The 20,386-nt window shown below is 35.2% G+C and overlaps 1 protein-coding gene across 5 annotated transcripts in view; it reads left to right on the forward strand.

Moving 5' to 3' along the window:
• Positions 1-5,119: 5,119 nt before the first annotated feature.
• Positions 5,120-20,386, forward strand: part of wash (WASH complex subunit washout) — a 44,400-nt gene continuing 29,133 nt past the window's right edge. The window contains exons 1-5 of one of the 5 annotated variants that reach the window (XM_069836969.1): positions 5,129-5,244; positions 5,332-5,392; positions 10,368-10,610; positions 16,846-16,989; positions 20,178-20,323. In XM_069836969.1, coding sequence (XP_069693070.1) covers positions 10,377-10,610; positions 16,846-16,989; positions 20,178-20,323 — 524 coding nt within the window. In that variant the 5' untranslated portion in view covers positions 5,129-5,244; positions 5,332-5,392; positions 10,368-10,376. The other 4 variants (XM_069836966.1, XM_069836968.1, XM_069836967.1 and 1 more) reach the window with 4 other exon arrangements.

The following is a 20,386-nucleotide window of genomic DNA, read 5'->3' on the forward strand; positions in this document are numbered from 1 at the left end:
TATGGTTTTTGATTTCATATAGCAGTTTAACCTACAGATTAAATTAAAAAGTAGACATTCTTTCATTAACCGTGGATATGAATATTCACATTCAGAGTTCCTATGAGAATGATTAAAGCCCGACAGCCAGAGTTGCCGGGTATCCCAATTTAGGCGGGATTCTCCCAATTTCGTGGTTGAATCCCGATAAAGCGAGTCGAGATTGGTAAAAATTCCGATTTGAGAGATAACAGCTTAGAACGTAATTTAAACAAATTAGTCTGCATTTCCTATTATCCGATATTTTTATTTATATATTGACTCAAATGGTAACATTGTAAACATAGAGGTAACAAGCGGATATTTAGTAAGTCTGTGAGGTAACCCAGCTGATTGCCGTAAGGCAACTCTACTCGCAAGATAATAGTTTCCCTAGTTCTACCACATTGTTGATTAATCCGTTTCGGTACCTAGTTGCTGCTCTCGCAATTAATAACCATTGTGTAGTTTAGGTGCGTTGAGTGGTAAAAAAGATAGCGTTTTGATATCGTATTTTACACCAATAAGAGACTCATACAATTGCTGCGTTTTATAGTTTAGTGAACTATGTTTAAACATGGATTCATCGTCAGATGTACTGTTGCAGTACCGGTTCCGAAAAAGAAAAGTTGCAAAGTTAATTTAGTAGCGAATGGTTAAAACATATCCGTGGTTAATAAAAGAAAAAACGATTAGCCTTTAGTAATCACTGTACTGTGTGTCCTTCGTATTTTAGTGCTTCTCAAGTAGGCAAATATTACATTAAAAGCACGCAAACACTACTTTGCAGAAAACAATTATAAATCTTATAATAAAGTGTTGATAAGTCCAATGTCTTAAGTAAGCTTCTGATATCCCGATTTCCCTCGCAGAAAACCTAGCAACTCTGGTGACAGCAGAAACATGTTATTAAAGGTATATCGGAAAGGAAGTTTTGTTCCATTTAGCTTTCGGATACGCAATACGGCTCGTGTTCAAATAGCGGTTTTGAAATCCCACGCGTTTTCTACCTACAAATGGCGGCTTTCCGCTGCTTCAATCTGGGAACATATTTCTCACTTCTCCGCTACGGCGTGGTAGGGGCTCGGTTTGGCAACGCAGAGTGGAGGCGGAAGATTTTAAAGTAATATTGTGTTTGCTCATTGCTTTCGTTATACGTAACGCGTATTTTTTCAATATTAATTCATGCACAAAGGTAAGATCAAAATTCAGAGTAGTGATGTAAATTATTACGGGTTCGAAAATAGTGTTTTATTGCAATCAATTAGCTATACGTACTTCAGAATGCGGCGTAAGTAGGCTACTTACATACAAAGGCTGCCACTTAAAATAATTACAAAAAAAAAACATGTTTTTATTGATAGTACGAAGGTAAATAAATAAATAAAAAAGATATTCCTTGCACCGAAAATAATAAAATCAATAATGCAATAAAGACGTAAGTTCCTACGCAGTATTCTTAAGTTCCATTCAGTCAACAAATTTGTGGCTAGTAAATTGACAATGTTTTGCCGCTTAATGTTGTTTCACCTCTGTCGTGAAAGGTGTAGGATATCATATGCATTTTAATTTCATGTGATTATGTCGTGTTTTTCTATAAATATTTCAGATGTCCAGGAAGCCAGTTTTAGTTTGAACCTGGCCAGTCACCATAACAATACTGTTATCCTAAATTATTTGTTGTAAACTTTTTAAAATATAATTTTAAATAAATATAAATACAGAAAACAAGTTAAGAATGTAAATTATGCAAATAGGCCTAAAATAAAATGTAAACAGAAGAAACTATTGACATACATATTATAATAAAAGTATGAGGATGTAAATACAGTTAAGCCAAGTAAAAAAATCTACGAACAAATAAAAAAAAACATACCTTCAACATAATACGTAACAAAACGCAACATTATCTATTAAGTACATGTATGTGTAAATTAGCGTAAACTCAATGAACTTTAAATCCTCTAAAAAATATGAAGTGAAAAGAAACATGTTTATGCCTAATTTATTACAAAATAAATAATATTAATAAACAAACCTTGAAAACCAACAAAGTGATTATATGCATCTACAAATTATAGGTAGTTCTGATGTATAGCAGGCATTCCGAATCTTCAACAAAACTACAACATTTATGGGATCACAAAATAGCTGTTTACAATGAATTTGAAAACCAACGGCGTAACTTTATTGGTATAGAAGGCGAGACCCAACAATTTGGCTAGAATTCTGATACACACAAACCACAAATAAGACTATAAAAATGTAGTTATATAATATTTAATATTTAGTAGAATAGTCAATTACTTTGTCATCAATAACCGTAAAAATTCCCAAAGACTGCAACCATTTTATTTTCATTTATTGTCTTGTTTTTTTTTATCACCAACGCGCATTTAGTTGATAATACATCAACAATTAACGTTTGGTACGACCGCAAACATAATTCCATCGACACACACTTATATTGTAGCATTAATTATATTGAAAATCGGCATTAGCACAAACACGTGTCCTGTACGGTCGGCCTCCGGGTGACAGTTAATTACAGTGTTGCCGACGTATGGCTCCGGCTTGTAACTACACAACACTGGTTCCTGCATCAGTTCACCACATGGAAAGGCTGCTGCGAATTCGAGGGATACTGATGACGTTTTAAATGGTGCTGCCATCTAACGGGAAAAAAGTTACGAGCCAATTAATATGTACCGATCTTGTGCTATATACTGTCATCCTCTGAGGAGTTTAGAGCTGAGAGGAATGCGGTTCCTACTAGTCTAGCGCGGTACTGGAGTGGGAGGGAACAGTGAGAGCGGCAGTCTGGAAGGAGATACAATCATACTGAAAACATTCGCCCAATTTACGAAAGCAGTATGCCTGTTAGTTTTCTAACGTATTTTTGGCGAGATAGAGATACAACCATTCGTACTTACGTGTTCAGAGAAGAAAAGTATTGTAGAAATTTTTATTTAGTTATTTATTTATTTACTTATTAATTGATTCATTTATTTATTCTGGTGAAGTTTAGGCCATCACATCACCAGAAATACAAGCACAATGAAATAAATAAAAAGATAAATCATAATACAACTTCAATAATATAAATGAAAAGAAGAATCATACTATAAAATTTAGTGAGTAGTAGAACTGAATTTAATTTGTAAAGTAATCAAATTAAATATACTGTACTGCTGAACTCACTTGAGCAGTAAAACTACTTGATTTGTGTTTTAAGATATCACCAATAAATGATTTTCGCATGACATTATAGGAATCTGTTTTTCACGATACCAATCACACATATTCTAAAATTCCAATAGAATAAAATCAAAAACTTTTCCACAGCATGTTTCCTTAAAAATGACTTGTAACGGTGAAATATTTAATATGAGTAATTCATATAATATTAACATAGCTCACATCAGGGAGATGTTTGAGCAAAAATTGGAATAATATGTTTAATATATTAATAACAAAACCATATATGCCTAGGTAAACAATGTGTACAGTATATGAAATATTCACACACTACTACAAACTGAAGACTGCATATTTTTGGACGATTAATACCAAAGACGTTTTAGTTATACCACAGTCTAATACTTACTATTAGACTGTGGTTATACTCCCCACTCCGCTCGGCTTGGTTGTAGCAACAAAAGAATCTACCTGCAACCCCCCCCCCCCGCACCGATGGCAAGAATACCACAGGTCCCAACGCTAAACTCGTCGAAGGAAGACAGTAGCTTAGCTTTCCTCTCTCTTCCTAATCCGCTGTTTTCTTATCTCCCATCTGTTGACACATCTTTCTCCATTGCTTTAGAATATAGACAATGGAAATCGGCATAAACATTATTAGATTTTGGTTACAAACGAAATATAGCTGCAATTTTCTGTGATTTTCTCAAATGTTAAGATGTCTTACTGGTTGAGAATGAGGAGATAAAAGCCGTATTTATTGTGCTGTAAAGTTTAAAAGTGCTGATGTTTTGTATCACAGATTTCCAGAAGGATTTCTCGTTGTAAGCGCACTGATAGGCTTAATCCAGACAATTCTCGCGTATGTTCCGAGCATTTCCTTTCTGAGATTATGGAAGGGATTTGAAAAATGAACTTTTAGGTTTGCCTAGCAAGAAAACACTGCACTCAAATCCTGTGTCTTCGCAGATATTAAGAACTGACACGGATCATGAAGGGTAGCGTTTCATCCATATAAATTAGTTGGAATGCATAATGAGTAACATATATTTCTCTAAATGTAGTTCCATATGAAGATGTTCAAAATTTCCACCTCCTGCTTGAATACAGACCTCACATCGATGTCTCGTTGACCTGCGAACACGATCCCAAACTCCAGGAGTATCGCGTATGTCCTCAGAACATGCCACAATTCGATTCCGAAGGGATTCCAAATCAGGCACCGGAGACGAATAAACCAATGATTTTAAATGGCCCCACAAGTAGAAATCGAGAGGGTTCAGATCAGGTGAGCGTGGAGGCCAAGCAACTGGGCCACCTCTACCTATCCATCGATCAGGAAACCTTCGATCCAAGTACTGAATGTAACCTTCGCCTCGGAATGAACTGTCAGAGTGTCATCTTAATGTCTCCTTTGACGGCAACGACCTGCGGAAAGAAAAACGTTCCGGTGAATTTCAATGTTGTGAAGGCCATAACTCGGAAATAAAGCATTTCCGGACACATGTTGTAATGAACTATTTTGATTGCCTACATGTAGGAAATACATACCTGAAATTATGTCCCGTATTTTTGAAACACCCTGTCTATATATATATATATATATATATATATATATATATATATATATATATATGAAAATAATATATAGATCTTATGTATTTCATATTTCAATAGTGGAAGGAAGGTGTTCATTTTTTCAAAAGAGCACGATATCGAAAGTACAGTACATTTTATCGTCTGCTATGGAAAGGGTCTGTGATGAGGCAGTAGTAGCGATCCTGGTGGTTAGCAACTATCTATGAATGCATATTTAGTAAGTATTGAGCTTCGTGACTGTATGCACTGACCGTGACAACACTTCTAACCCTCGCGTACCGCAGCATTGCTCACTTCATACCAGGTGACGTCAAGGTCGTGTAGCCAGTGAGAGCTTCAAGCTTCGGAGTGGCATACCTAAGCCCTCTATGTACATTGTGTAACATATATGTTCTCAGATAGCACTGTGCACTTGTGGAGTTGAATATGGTATTGTTATTTAGAACTTGGTACTTTCAAGGAACTGGAGCAGTTGGAACTGTTACAAGAAAATAACAATTTTTTTCCATCTTTTAGTGGGAAAAGCTACTACGTTAAACAAATTAAATCTGTAATATTACGACGTGGGTACTGAGATGTAAGATATATTTCAATTGAAGATAAGTAGCTACATTGGTTTCAAATTTTGAAAATAAATAATACAAATAACTTACTGCATACGAATGACTGTGTTTGTATGTCTTTCAAGTGAGAGAATAAGAATTTATTTTTTATTCTATGACTTAAGGTTATGCTGTTACGAAAACATAACCTAAAATGTCAAAATGCAGCGATTTACATTTTTTTGCAGTTTCTGATATTTAAATTCACAACATAAATCATAATTTGATTGTCATGAAATTAAGTGTTACTGATAACTGTTAAATTATTTATTAATTTAAATAACTTAATAGTTCATCAGACTTTATATGTGCATTCAAAAATGAAGAATGAAATGTTAGTCTGAAGTTTGGATTATAAATAAATACCTCATTATCTCTCCAACCAGTTGCAATGACTTATTGTTTCAAGTGTAACTTACGCAGTTTAATTGTAAATTTTGGTACCACAATAGTCTTACAAATTTATATTCTGTACAGGGATATTTCGTGTCAAAATTTCTCCAGAAAAGCTACACCAAAGAAGGGACAATTTTTTTTGTTTGCTTCACTGGCTTCTGTGATATGTATCTAGTGATAAACGCGTGGTTTTATTTTGCAGCCACAAATACTTTGCACATATAAATTGTAGCCTATATTCTAATGCACTGTTGTCCCCCCACCTGCTACTAATATATCTCTCAAGAGATCCAGGAAACAATATTAAGGAAACTGACCATTTGCTCTGAACCTCTGGTAGGCTATGTTCGTAATTAGTGACACGTACTGGAAATCCACAACAGTGCAGTAGAATATGCAAGTAATTAAAAAACAATTTTTTAAAGTTGAAAGTATTTGCGCCTGCAAACTAAAATCACATGTTTATCACTTACACATTTCACAGAAGCCAGTGAAGCAAAAGAAAATTGTACCACCTTTGGTGTATTTTTTTTTATGGAGAGTTACAATAATGCTGTAGAAATCTGGCCTATTTGAAAGGTTAAAAATAAAATTAATCACTTCTCAGAGCCGTAGAAATAGGAATGTTATTGTTTCATCCTATATTCTATGCGTATGCATTTTAATTGAATTGAAGTACTTGAAATACTGACACTACTGACAATGTATGCTTTCACATGTAAAGTGTGAGCCTCACGATCCTAAAGTAGGCCTCCGACATGGCTTAGGTGGTAATACGTTTGCATGTTGATCTGGTAGAGGTTTTCTTTTTTTTTTTTTTCTTTCGAGGTTTCCCCAACTGTAATACAAATTACCAATGCTAAATGACCTAATAGTTGAGAGATCACCGTTAAATAACACTCGGGCGTACTTAGTCTTTTTTTTTTTTTTAAGAAAGATCTTTAAGCAAATTTTAAAATGAAATTTATATGAAGGGAAATGTTTTGTTAAGCGACTTCGGAATGTACCGTAAGGGACAGAAATGTTGAGTGGCTCGAGTATTTCGAAGTCAAAGAATGCCACACTGCGCATGCTCCGGGTAAAAGCCTGGAAGTTTGTTCTAGCAAGCAATTCAGAACGCGTTCCGAACTATTATCACAGTCTAGTATATGCAGTCACGGAGCTCAATACGTAAGGAATATGCATCCATAAATAGTTGCTAACCACTAGGATCGCTACTATCACCTCATCACATACAATGGGAAACAGTATCGGCACAGTCTATTGTTCCTAGTACCCTCTTCAACTCAAGCTTCATGGCTATATACTAGATTATGCTATTATAATACCGAACTTCTTTCGACGCATGCGCCAGTTGTGTACGGTGTCAGAACTAGTTCGTGATTTTACGTTTTTGGAACGTTTCTTTCATGGCCTTCGGAGTTTTTTTCTTATGTTAAAATTATATTAATCTTCTGAACTTAATTCGTCACACAATATATATCACTATCACCTTCAAAATGACTCATGATCGACTTTTTTTTTTTTTCAACCAGCCTAGTCTCGAAGCAGTTTAACCTAACTTCAGATTAAGCCATCTGCGCTTGCGTCAACAGTTCAGAATTTCCAGTTCTGTTCTTAATCGAGAACCAATTTCACTCGTTCCGAATGAGTTATAAAGCACGTTGGAACAGAAGACTGGGAGTTCAGTATTGGTTCGGAATCAGTTCTAGTCTTGTTGCAACACACATTGAGCTACTGCGCATGAACAGGCAGTTCAGAATCGATTCCGAACCGTGCTGGAACAAATCATGATTCATACCATGAAGAAATATTCGTATCTCTTTCCTGTTTAAATATTACGTATCTATGTTGAGGAGACATTAAAATATGTGGGGGTTACTATTTAAAATACGTATACAAATATAATCAATGGTTCGAGGCCCACACCTGTGGAGTAACGGTTAGCGCGTCTAGCCGCGAAACCAAGTGGCCCGGGTTCGATTCCCGGTCGGGGTAAGTTACCTGGTTGGTGTTTTTTTTTTGGGTTTTCCCTCAACCTAATATAAGCAAATGCTGGATTACTTTCGGTGTTGGACCCCAGACTCATTTCACCGGCATTATCACCTTCATCTCATTCAGACGCTAAATAACTTAAGATGTTGATAAAGCGTCGTAAAATAACCTACTAAAAATAAAAATCGATAGTTCGAATCCCGACACGATCAATTATGTTTCATATTTTTAAACAAGTAAGAATATGTACCCTTTTCATATGGCTTCATATTAATTTGGGTTCCTAAATGTTATGGTTAGAGAGCGGAATTTATGCAAAAACTTTTTTTTTCTTGATACATACAGGCTTGAGATTTAATATTTACATTTTTCATTAAAATATAGGTATAAATAAAGAGATGTTATAGTTCCTAAAATGCCTATTTCGACATTAGTGCCTATTTTAAGTTTTTTTTTTTTTGTAACTGTTTACTGCTTTTCTTAACATCCTGTACCATTTGCATTCCAAGACGGATAACAACAACTCCTTCCTAGCAGTAAACAATACAATAGAGAAGTACCTCCGGGCCACTCCTTCACATTCTTACAATCTTTCAATCCTAATATTTTAACTTTCAATCGGCCGGGGTAGCGTAGTCTGTATAGCGCTGGCCTTCTGTGCTCGAGGTTGCGGGTTCGATCCCGGTGCAGGTCAATGGCATATAAGTGTGCTTAAATGCGATAGATTCATTCAGTAGATTTACTGGCATCTAAAAGAACTCCTGCAGGACAAATTATTATTATTATTATTATTATTATTATTATTATTATTATTATTATTATTATTATTATTATTATTATTATTATTATTATATCTTCCTCTGTCTGTCAGCAATTTAACACAAACTCGCTTGGTTGTACCCGAATAAGCATTCTCTTACACTCCAAGACAGATAATAACCCCTTCCTTTTTTCTCACCATTTGTAAAACGTGAAATGTGTGGAAGTTTCTTTTAATCCTAGAATTTTGCGTTAAAGAAATGTTGAATCTTATATTAGTGACATTCTTTAACAAAAAAAAAAACCCAATTTTTTTATTTTATAGAGCCTAAATAAAGGAGTTTAAGATCCTATTTTAGGCGCCTAAAATGTCACTTTTAGGGCCTAAAATTCCGCTTTCTAGTTATGGTTTATTAATATTATTTATAGGATTTATCTTTCCATTACACTTCACTCTAATTCTATACATCAGTTAATTCATTCCAAAGACGTAATATAATCATTCATATTATATTGTAAGCATGTGGAATTCGGTAATTTTAATTAATGCTTCAAATAAACAGTCGTTACACATTTTTATGATGGCCCAAAAGTAAACACACCATTATATTTATTACTTCCATACACGACGACATGTAGTAGCCAATAGCACGGTGGTAAAACACTAGCAATGCATTGCATTGCATGTAGTCTGTGCACTGGAGCTTCCTCAGATAAGTGAAGCAGTGGGGATGGTGGAGCCCCTTCGAATACACGTGATTTAATATAGGTGGTGATTCACTTGTGTTTCAATTACTGTGTAGATTATTATAAGAACTCATTGATTTAAACATCGAAAACCATGTCATGCCAAATATAAACTCAAAGAAAAACGAAAGAAAAAGATATGATTTTAAAAATGACGAAGAGTTTTCATCCGCCCAAATTTCGCTTGCCAAAATTTCTAGTAGCCCAAAAATTCGCAAATCATTTGAAATAAAAATTAGTCGCAAACAGATTTCGAAGTAGCCCAATTCACGACTTCTTGCCCAATTTGGCAATCCTACTATGCTGTGGGAAGTGTTGCTATCTAGTCTTAGATGAACAAATTTTACGAAACTTTCTTCTTTCCCCGACTTACCTTATATTTCCTTTTTTCATTTAACACTGCGCATGTTAATGTGTAGCCATTTGCACCTCTGCATACCTTTTGGCGATTATGATGAATCCTGTTCTGAGAATGGGGCACCCATGAGGTCGAATTCTGTTAGCCCCATATGATAGGATAACATACGAGAATGGAAGTAGGCATGATGAATGTAGATGAAGGTGATAATGACGGCGAAATGAACCCAGGGTCTGGCACCAAAAAAAGTTACTCAACATTTGCCCTTAATGGATTGAGGGAAAACAGCAGAAAATACCTCAACTAGGCAACTTCTCCCACCTGAATTCGATCCTGGGATCGCTAGTTTCGCAGTCAGACATGCTGACCACTATTCCAAAGTGGTGGACTAAATTGAAATAGCCACCAGCGTGGCTCAATCGGTTAAGGCACTTGCATGTTGATCTGAAGTTGCGCTCGTGTGCGGGTTTGATTCCCATTTTGGCTGATTACCTGGTTGGGTTTTTTCCCTGAGGTTTTTGCGAATTGTAAGGTGCACGCCAGGTAATCTATGGCGAATCCTCTGCCTCATCTCGCCAAATACCATCTCACTATCACCAATCTCATCGACGCTAAATAACCTAGTAGTAGATACAGCGTTGTTAAATAACCAACTAAAAAAAATTGAAATATATATAGACTTCTGTTGTTTTCAGAGTGTTGAAATGGACAATCCACTGTATTGTGTTCCAATAATTCAGCAAGATCTGAGACAAGAGGAAACTATTCTTCAAATATCAGATGCCTTAGACTATCTAGATAAAGTTGTTAAAGATGTATTTGCCCGAGTCGAGTCTCGAATAGTGGAAAGTAAAGAGAAGCTGGAAACATTACATAAAAGAGCGTCAGTTGCAAAAATGAAAGTAGAAAAGCTAACTGGTAGCAGTAAAGCAACGAAGGTAAGGATTAGGCTACCTAAAGTAAATGTTTTACGAGAAAAATTACTTATCAGTTTTTTATCTCATTTCATCCAATTCACTTTTTGTCTAAAATGATAGTAATAGTTGGAACATCCCACATAAGCTTGAGAAAGACTAATATTAACACTTGATGGTATAATAATTTTTTATTGATACAGTTGTTGATTATCTTAACATGTTAAGTTCATATATATATATATATATATATATATATATATATGACATGTTATATTTTTATAAATATCTGTAATTTTTATATTCGTCTACATATTTTTTATATAAATACTTGTAGTTTTTATATGCGTTACTTTTATTTTGTTTTACCCAAGAAGCTACTCTTGATGTTGTGAAGAAAATTCACAAGTTCCATTCTATATCAAATTACAGTTATGATATGAGGCTGAAGTTTCTTTCTCATCATTCCTCTTGGTCTTCTGAAATACATTTCTTTTTCTATACATATTAATTTCTGGGTATCATAGGTAGCTAGTGTCAGTATTTTCACAATGAATAACACCCTAATTCTTTGACTATCTGTACTACCGTATATTGACAGAACAATATGAGAAATGAATATTCCCAGTTAACTTGGTCGGTATTTTCTTACAAAGAAGCTACCGGTACTGAATGGCTTTGCAAAATCTTATATCAGCTCAACAATAATTAAAAAAATTGAGATTGACCTGAATTAAAAAAAAAAACCTGGACTGGAAAGACCTAAGGCTTGACAGAGAGCCATAACTCTTGGATCTTATCAAGATAGTGTCACAATTGTCAGATGGGAAGCTTATGGGTGAATTGAAAAAGCAGCACATTATTGGTGAAATATTTGATTGGTTCAAATTTCTTACTTCGTTACTTATCCTTTAGAAACATCAGGCCACTCTCAGTGATTTGGTTGTTACCATGCTACCACTGAGTTCGAGGGTCACAGGTTTAGACTTGGCTATGAGTGATGGGTTTTCAGAGGTGACAAAATTCTTAGTATGACTTCCACTAAAAGGGAAATAAAGCTATGGATCCCATGTCTTAGATCTATAGCACGTAAAAGAACTGCCTCCCTAATAGGGGAGTCCAGGCAAGATTTGTAGGCAATTTCTCGCCCATGTTGAATTTCAGTGACGAATAATCTCTGTACAGTAGAACCTCTATTATCCGTGGTAATGAAGGGGGTGGGCTGAACGGTTAATCGAAAAAATCGGATAATCCGTACTATAGAAAACTTTCATAAATTAAGTGTTGCATAATGAATGCAGTTCCGTAATTTTCTCCGTGGTCATGTGTTTGAACACATTAGGTAGTGGATCAAAAGTTTTAAGTAGACTATAATAGCTGCGTTGGAAAGAGTGGGTGAAGAAAGAATAATGCTGAAACTGATCAGGAAGAGAAAAAGGAATTGTTTGGGTCACTGATTGAGAAGAAACTGCCTACTGAAGGATTCACTGGAAGGAATGGTGAACAGGAGAAGATTTTGGGGCAGAAGAAGACATTAAATAATAGACGGCATTAAGATATATGGATCATATGCGAAGACTAAGAGAAAAGCAGAAAATAGGAAAGACTGGAGAATGCTGGGTTTGCAGTGACAGAAAACAATGAATGAATGACTGTCAGTGATGGGTTTCTAAGGGTCAAGGAAACTTCCTATGATGGATTTCTGTGGAAAGATAGGAAAACTATAAGTCTCATAAGTAATTTATACACTTTATCCTTATTTTTTTATTAAATCTCGCACAGTTGTAACTCAAATCTCGTATTCCGATGTGAGATGAACCACAGTTCCTCTTTTCCAAAACCAATCAATTACATGCACTTCTCTTCGATACTTAGCACAATATGTATTCTTTTGGCACTTCTGGAAGACGTTTTGCAGAGAAATTAAACAGGTCACTGGAACAGTAGATCATAATGTGTAAGGGCAAAGGCTTGTAATATCACTGTAATATAAAAAATACGTACTAATAAATTGTGCAGTACTCAATATTTTTTCTACAACAAAAAAGGAGAGAATGACAGACGGATAATCCAACAATCGGTTAATAGGGTGACGGATAATCGGGGTTCTACTGTAGTTGAAAGCATTGTTAGATATCATATTATTATTGAGTATTGGAATATCGAAAACCTCTTTAGAATCTTTTCTGGAGTTCAGAATATCTTTTGAATAAGTTATTAGGCCTACCTTGTCCTTGGGCATATCATTTGTTCATACAGGTGCATACATTTTATCTTACCACACTAACAGAAGTGAGTTAACACATGAGAGAAACCATAGAAAAAAGAGTTTTCTTTTTACAATATTTGAATTTGTGAAAGTGCTAAAAAATGCTTACCATTTCAAAGACAGTGTTGAAAGTGTTCCCCATTTGCTGCAAGGCAGGGGTAGTAGATCTACACACATAATTTATCAAAGACGATGTTGAAAGTGTTCCCCATTTGCATCAGGGCAGAGGTAGTAGATCTACATACATTTTTTTTTTTTCCGTTGTTGGTAACTCTATAGCATCTATTAGATGCTTTGTGGTTGTGCTAACAGATGGAGTTACATGTCAACAATGTGACGCTGAAACGTGTGTTCAGGTTACTGCCCAGCGACATTCCTGATGTATTTTTATATTTGTGATGATTGGTTAATTAATATTAACCCGGCACACTCACAATCACACTCACATTTATACAAATTTCCAGACTAGACACCCAGGGAATTCTTCTTCTTCAAGAAAAATTCACCGAGAGCTGAGCCCAGGAATCGAACCCGGAACCTCCTGAACTGGAAGCCAGCGTGCTGACCAACAGACCACGGAGGCAGTCTACACACATTTTGAGTCACACTTTGCAGCTTTGCTTCAGTAATGTTGCTTAGTCTTCTAGGTTGTAGTAATTTTGTAGCATTATGTGCTGATGTACGGCTAATCTCTGCTTTGGTTCTAGCTTCGTGAGATATGTTCACGTCTATTGTTCTAATGCAGCACTGATATCATTCAACATTTCCTCTGTTCAAACATAACACCACAGTCTAGTATATACAGTCGCGAAGCTCAATACGTATTAAATATGCAAACCTTAGATAGTTGCTCACCACTAGGATCGCTAATATCGTCTCATTACAGGCAATGCAAAATATAACTGTCACAGTCTATTGTTTCTAGCACCCTCAAAACTCAAGCTTCGTGACTGTATATAGTAGACTGTGATAACACCATTGTCTCCTTTTCTTGTGTGATACTGATCCTGTAGTTTATGCACTATTTTATGAACTGTAGTCTTTCCAGGTGAATCAGTCCCATGAAAACGTTCTTGAAATTCTCTATGACACTGAGCAGGTGATTTTCTTTTTTTATTAAAGTTACGGCAAATGAATTATTTTGTATCAAAACACAACCATGACTGATGCAACAGGTACAAACAGAGAAATGAAACTTAACTCAAGGCTGCTCACAATAGGAGACTTGATGCACAGAAATTCAGCTCAATACTCCCCATAATAACAGACAACCGTCTTATTAGTGACTATGTGTGTCCTTGAATGTCAGCATGCACAGCTACTTACTGCTGATTCTGTCCCTGTATGCGAGTGTGGAAAGATAAAATGTATGCACTGTATTTCTCAAAGGTGTCGTCTATTAACTTCTTCCACTTCGCCCTCCTTGTAGGATGAAAAGGGAAGGAATGTATAACATTTTAATCATATAGTGAGGATCACGTAGGAATAGTTCCTAAAAGGCTAATTTGGCCATATCTTCAGTATTGTCAACAAATACCAGTTATCACCAAAGAGGGTAAAGTTACAATGCCATGTAATGAAATAATAATAATAATAATAATAATAATAATAATAATAATAATATGATGGGAAAAGGTAATTGTACCAGAACAATGGAAGGAGTCTATAATCATACCTATCTTTAAGAAGGGGGACAAGACTAACTGTAGTAACTTTCGAGGAATATCACTTTTGTTGACAAAATTTTGTCCAATATTCTTTTGAGAAGATTAACTCCATATGTAGATGAAATTATTGGGGATCATTAGTATGGTTTTAGGTGTAATAGATCAACTATTGATCAAATACTTTTTATTCGACAGATAATGGAGAAAAAATGGCAGTATAAGGGTATAGTGCATCAGTTATTTATTGATTTCAAAATGGCATATGACTGTGTTAAGAAAGAAGTTTTATATGATATTCTTATTGAATTTGGTATTCCCAAAAAAACTAGTTCGATTAATTAAAATGTGTCTCAGTGAAACGTACAGCAGAGTCTGTATAGGTCAGTTTTGGTCAGATGCGTTTCCAATTCACTGTGGGCTAAAGCAAGGAGATGCACTATCATCTTTACTTTTTTGACTTTGCTCTAGAGTATGCCATTAGGAAAGTCCAGGATAACAGAGAGGGTTTGGGATTGAACGGGTTACATCAGTTGCTTGTCTATACGGATGACATGAAAATGTTAGGAGAAAATCCACAAACAATTAGGGAAAATACGCGAATTTTACTTGTAGCAAGTAAAGAGATAGGTTTGGAAGTAAATCCCGAAAAGACAAAGTATATGATTATGTCTCGTGACGAGAATATTGTATGAAATGGAAATATAAAAATTGGAAATTTATCCTTTAAAGAGGTGAAAAAATTCAAATACCTGGGAGCAACAGTAACAAATATAAATGATACTCAGGAGGAAATTAAACACAGAATAAATATGGGAAATGCCTGTTATTATTCGGTTGAGAAGCTTTTATCATCCAGTCTGCTGTCAAAAAATCTGAAAGTTAGAATTTATAAAACAGTATATTACTGGTTGTTCTTTATGTTTGTGAAACTTGGACTCTCACTTTGAGAGAGGAACATAGCTTAAGAGTGTTTGAGAATAAGGTGCTTAGGAAAATATTTGGGGCTAAGAGGGATGAAGTTACAGGAGAATGGATAAAGTTACACAACACAGAACTGCACGCATTCTATTCTTCACCTGACATAATTAGGAACATTAAATCCAGATGTTTGAGATGGGCAGGGCATGTAGCACTTATGGGAGGATCCAGAAATGCATATAGAGTGTTAGTTGGGAGGCCGAGACGTAGATGGAAAGATAATATTAAAATGGATTTGAGGGAGGTGGGATATGATGATAGAGACTGGATTAATCTTGCTCAGGATAGGGACCAATGGCGGGCTTGTGTGAGGGTGGCAATGAACCTACGGGTTCCTTAAAAGCCAGTAAGTAATAATAATAATAATAATAATAATAATAATAATAATAATGATGTCTTACTTATTTGCCACATCTCACCTTTATGTTGGAAGGTGTTTTCTAAATGGTTCAATAATTTGTGAAAGAGTATATTTTCCTCCTGGACCTCTTGCATAATATTATGTTGGTAATTAGTAGGTTAGTATGATGTAATATTAAAATGTAATTTTTATGACAACATGAAATTCAATTGCTTTGACTAAACAGTTTACGATTCACGAGACCTAACATAAAAATGTATTTTGTTTGATCACGTGAAATGATAAGTTCAAATTCCGAAAATAGAATATCACTTTGTAATGTATACTCTACTTAAAAATTTTAAGTACGTATGTATTTTAAGTTAAAATCTAAGTCGCTACCATGCTATTTTCTCTCTTGCGCATTTTAATAAAATAAAAATCCGTTCATTAGCCACATGCATGTTTCATACTAGGTAGGTCTATAAGTTATATCTTATTTAATTACCCTTATCTGGATGTAGTGTTGAATTGAAATCACAAAGCAAAACAACTGACTCATGTACTGATATTAATATCAATATCGGTATTACTAATTAATTATTAATTATATTCAAATTTCACATTGTTAGTTATACTTCAATTTCATCAGTTTTCTTTATTGCAAATCAAAATTATTGCTGCCAACATAACAATTAGAAAATAATTGTCAGTTGCCGTATTTGTCAGTACTCAAAATTCGAAATAAAATTGATAAAAGAAAATTCAACCTGACATCTATAAAATCACTATAATCCACTAGCGTATGTAGTAATAGGGGGAAAATGGTTAGGTTTCACACTTAGAGTATTAAGTAAGCTGATCCGGACTTATAATTTGGTACTGTCAGAAAGTGATTAAATCCTATACAACTAAAAATCTTTTTGATACTTCCTTTTTTATTCCTCTATGAAAGGAACAAAATACATCATTATAAATAATTTTTTATCTCTCGCTTTTTTTTAGGTATTCTCTAGTGCCAAATATCCTGCTTCTGAATTCCACAGTGATTACCAATCTATCTTTAAATCAGAAGTGCCACTACAACTTAATAGATGCCCAGCAAAAATCAAAAGTAGACATATGCCACTAGAGGGTAAAGTCCTTCAGGTGTGTATATTTGAAGAATGGTGTTCAATAAAAATATGTTTTTTTGGGGATTCTTTTAATATAGAATATCGCTTAATTTTCGTCAAGTTTGACAAACGATGACGTCACAACATGGCAGTAGTTACGTCACAACGCAGTGACGTCACAACATGGCCGACATAAACAAACACGACGAGTAAATAAAACTATCTAAAAAGCAATAATCACACAAATTGACGATATCCCATTCTGGAACAGAGCCCATCTGCTCTTATCCAAAATAGGATATCAGCAAAACAATTTCACAACATCCCATTTTGGAATACAACCCATCCGTTCTTATTCAAAATAGGATATCATCAACATGATCCCATAGATGAAATTTCGGCAATTCGACACTATACACGGCACTTATATAATTGAATTCACAGTATTCGACCGCATGTCACTGAGATATCACCTCAACTAACCCACTAACCTTATCACATACGTCGACCTCATGTCACTGAGATATCACCTCAACTAACCCACTAACCTTCTCACATACGTCGACCTCATGTCACTGAGATATCACCTCAACTAACCCTCTAACCTTCTCACATACGTCGACCTCATGTCACTGAGATATCACCTCAACTAACCCACTAACCTTATCACAGACGTCGACCTCATGTCACTGAGATATCACCTCAACTAACCCACTAACCTTCTCACATACGTCGACCTCGTGTCACTGAGATATCACCTCAACTAACCCTCTAACCTTCTCACATACGTCGACCTCATGTCACTGAGATATCACCTCAACTAACCCACTAACCTTATCACAGACGTCGACCTCATGTCACTGAGATATCACATCAACTAACCCTCTAACCTTCTCACATACGTCGACCTCATGTCACTGAGATATCACCTCAACTAACCCACTAACCTTATCACAGACGTCGACCTCATGTCACTGAGATATCACATCAACTAACCCTCTAACCTTCTCACATACGTCGACCTCATGTCACTGAGATATCACCTCAACTAACCCTCTAACCTTCTCACATACGTCGACCTCATGTCACTGAGATATCACCTCAACTAACCCTCTAACCTTCTCACATACGTCGACCTCATGTCACTGAGATATCACATCAACTAACCCTATAACCTTCTCACATACGTCGACCTCACGTCACTGAGATATCACCTCAACTAACCCTCTAACCTTCTCACATACGTCGACCTTGTTCAGCCCTCCGTTTCACTCCTCTTGGGCCAGCAATGCACTCCATAGCCAAACAGATCACCAGTAGCACAACTGCTCACGAATTGAACAAATAATAGAATGATTTACACACCATCCAAACAGATGCTTTACCGGTACGCCATTCAAACCTCACCAGTACCAACCACCAATAAAATTTACACTTATACCAACCTAACCACCGGAATCCACAGCAACCTCTATATTTACCCGCAAACACAAAATGTAACCCTACTAACCGATGACGTCAATCTTATGACATCACCCCATTCCCCAATCTAGCCAACATATATTCTCATAAATATACTACCGATATCTCATAGTCATATAGACCCGTTTTTTTTGTTAGGCTTGCACATACTATACAGAGATTTTCTATGCAGACCATTCCTACTCCAACCTCTATGTAACAAAATCTATTAGCGGGCATGAGTGGTCATACACCAGCATATGGACAAGTCTGTACATGCTGCCCTATGCATACTGATTCCACTCCACTCTTTACCAGTTAGCTCCACACTACTGCCATTAAGCTGACAGAAAAATACTACCTGTAACAGGTCTGCATAGGAACTCTCTGTATATAATGCAAGCTACAGAATTTTTAGTTTCTTAGTTTTCATCAAGCTGTTAGTGATTAATAATTCTGCACAAGGACACTGATAATCTTGGGAGATCATATTCTTTTACCAGTTTTGCTCTTAACAGTAGATATAAGTCTCTTTGGTCAAGACTCGCGTTTTATATTAGTCAGTACTGGTTGGAACAGAACATGTTTCTTTCTTACCAATATTAATACGTAAAAAATCTAATGAGTAATGTTTTCTCTGTGCACGACCATTAACGATAATACTTTAAGAACTTCTTGAATGTTTGTCATGTATTGCTGCTACTCTTCACTTCGAGACCAGTATGACATCAAGAGATTAGAGAATTACAAACAAGACCTTCCTTCCAGATTACATCTTGTTCTGAAACAACTTTTCTTTATGTTTACTCTGAATTTTAGTAATAATCATATTGTAGGAGTGATTATAATTGGAACTGCTACCGTAATTCATGTGAATTTGTCTGACAGAACAGTATCTACAAAAATTCTTGTGGTGTAATAACAATATTAATACACCACAAACTTAATAAATTGGATGCTTTACATTCAATTTTGCAGATCATTGATTTTGAATTGTTTATTGTTATGAAAATAAAAAGTTCGTAAATATTAAAACAGTAATATCAAATTTTAACACACATACTCAAATGCAAAGTACAAAATATAATTTAAAAACAGAAATAGTCACCATTTTTATGTCGAGTGATATGTAAATTACATTATTATTTAATGTTTTTCTTGATTCATAACAACTGCCAATAATTTTTAATGTCTGACAAACATAAGTGTAACTTAACATACGGTAATATTAAGAGTAAAGAAAGGATAAAATTAAGGTTGCAAACATGACAGTTAACACTCATTTCTTGTGGTGGTACACATCATGTACTATACCACTTCAATCAAATTTCTTTCATGAACGAATTAAGGCATTTATTTTCTTAAACATTTTATTGCATTTTCACGGACAGTTTCTGATTGTTCATGTTTTGTGTAGGATGTTTTAGAATAATCCAGTTTATGAAGCATACGGTAGTAATTTGTCCACAAAAATTACGGTTCTATAGGAATTTCACCTCCCAAAAAAAGTGAAATTTATATGAGCAAAGTTTAAAAATTGTATTGCAAAATCTGTTAATACAATTACAATGTTCATAGTACTATGGTGAAATAAGCTCTTCCGTCCACGTAATTTTTACTAGTCATTCTTTCATACCTAGGTACATGTTATATGTGAAGTAAGATTATATTGATCATTTTCTACATTATCAGTTGAGATTCTAAAAAATATCTGCAGTAAATATTTCAGTAATAACGTGTGATTTTATGTAATGATCGCAGGAAAAACTTCAGTTTTATCACGTAAAAGTCAGTAACAAGTTCACGCAAAGAAATGTTGAGATAACACCAGATGAAGGACTCGGTAGCTTACCGAAGGACTTGGATTCTATCAGCTCTCTCCTACTATTCAACACATCAGAAAATCCGTATGTATATTGTTTCAGTACCCCAGTAAAATACATCTTGAATTAAGAATAATCTCATTTCTA

Source organism: Periplaneta americana, chromosome 10 (assembly GCF_040183065.1).
Source record: "Periplaneta americana isolate PAMFEO1 chromosome 10, P.americana_PAMFEO1_priV1, whole genome shotgun sequence".
Taxonomy (NCBI): domain Eukaryota; kingdom Metazoa; phylum Arthropoda; class Insecta; order Blattodea; family Blattidae; genus Periplaneta; species Periplaneta americana.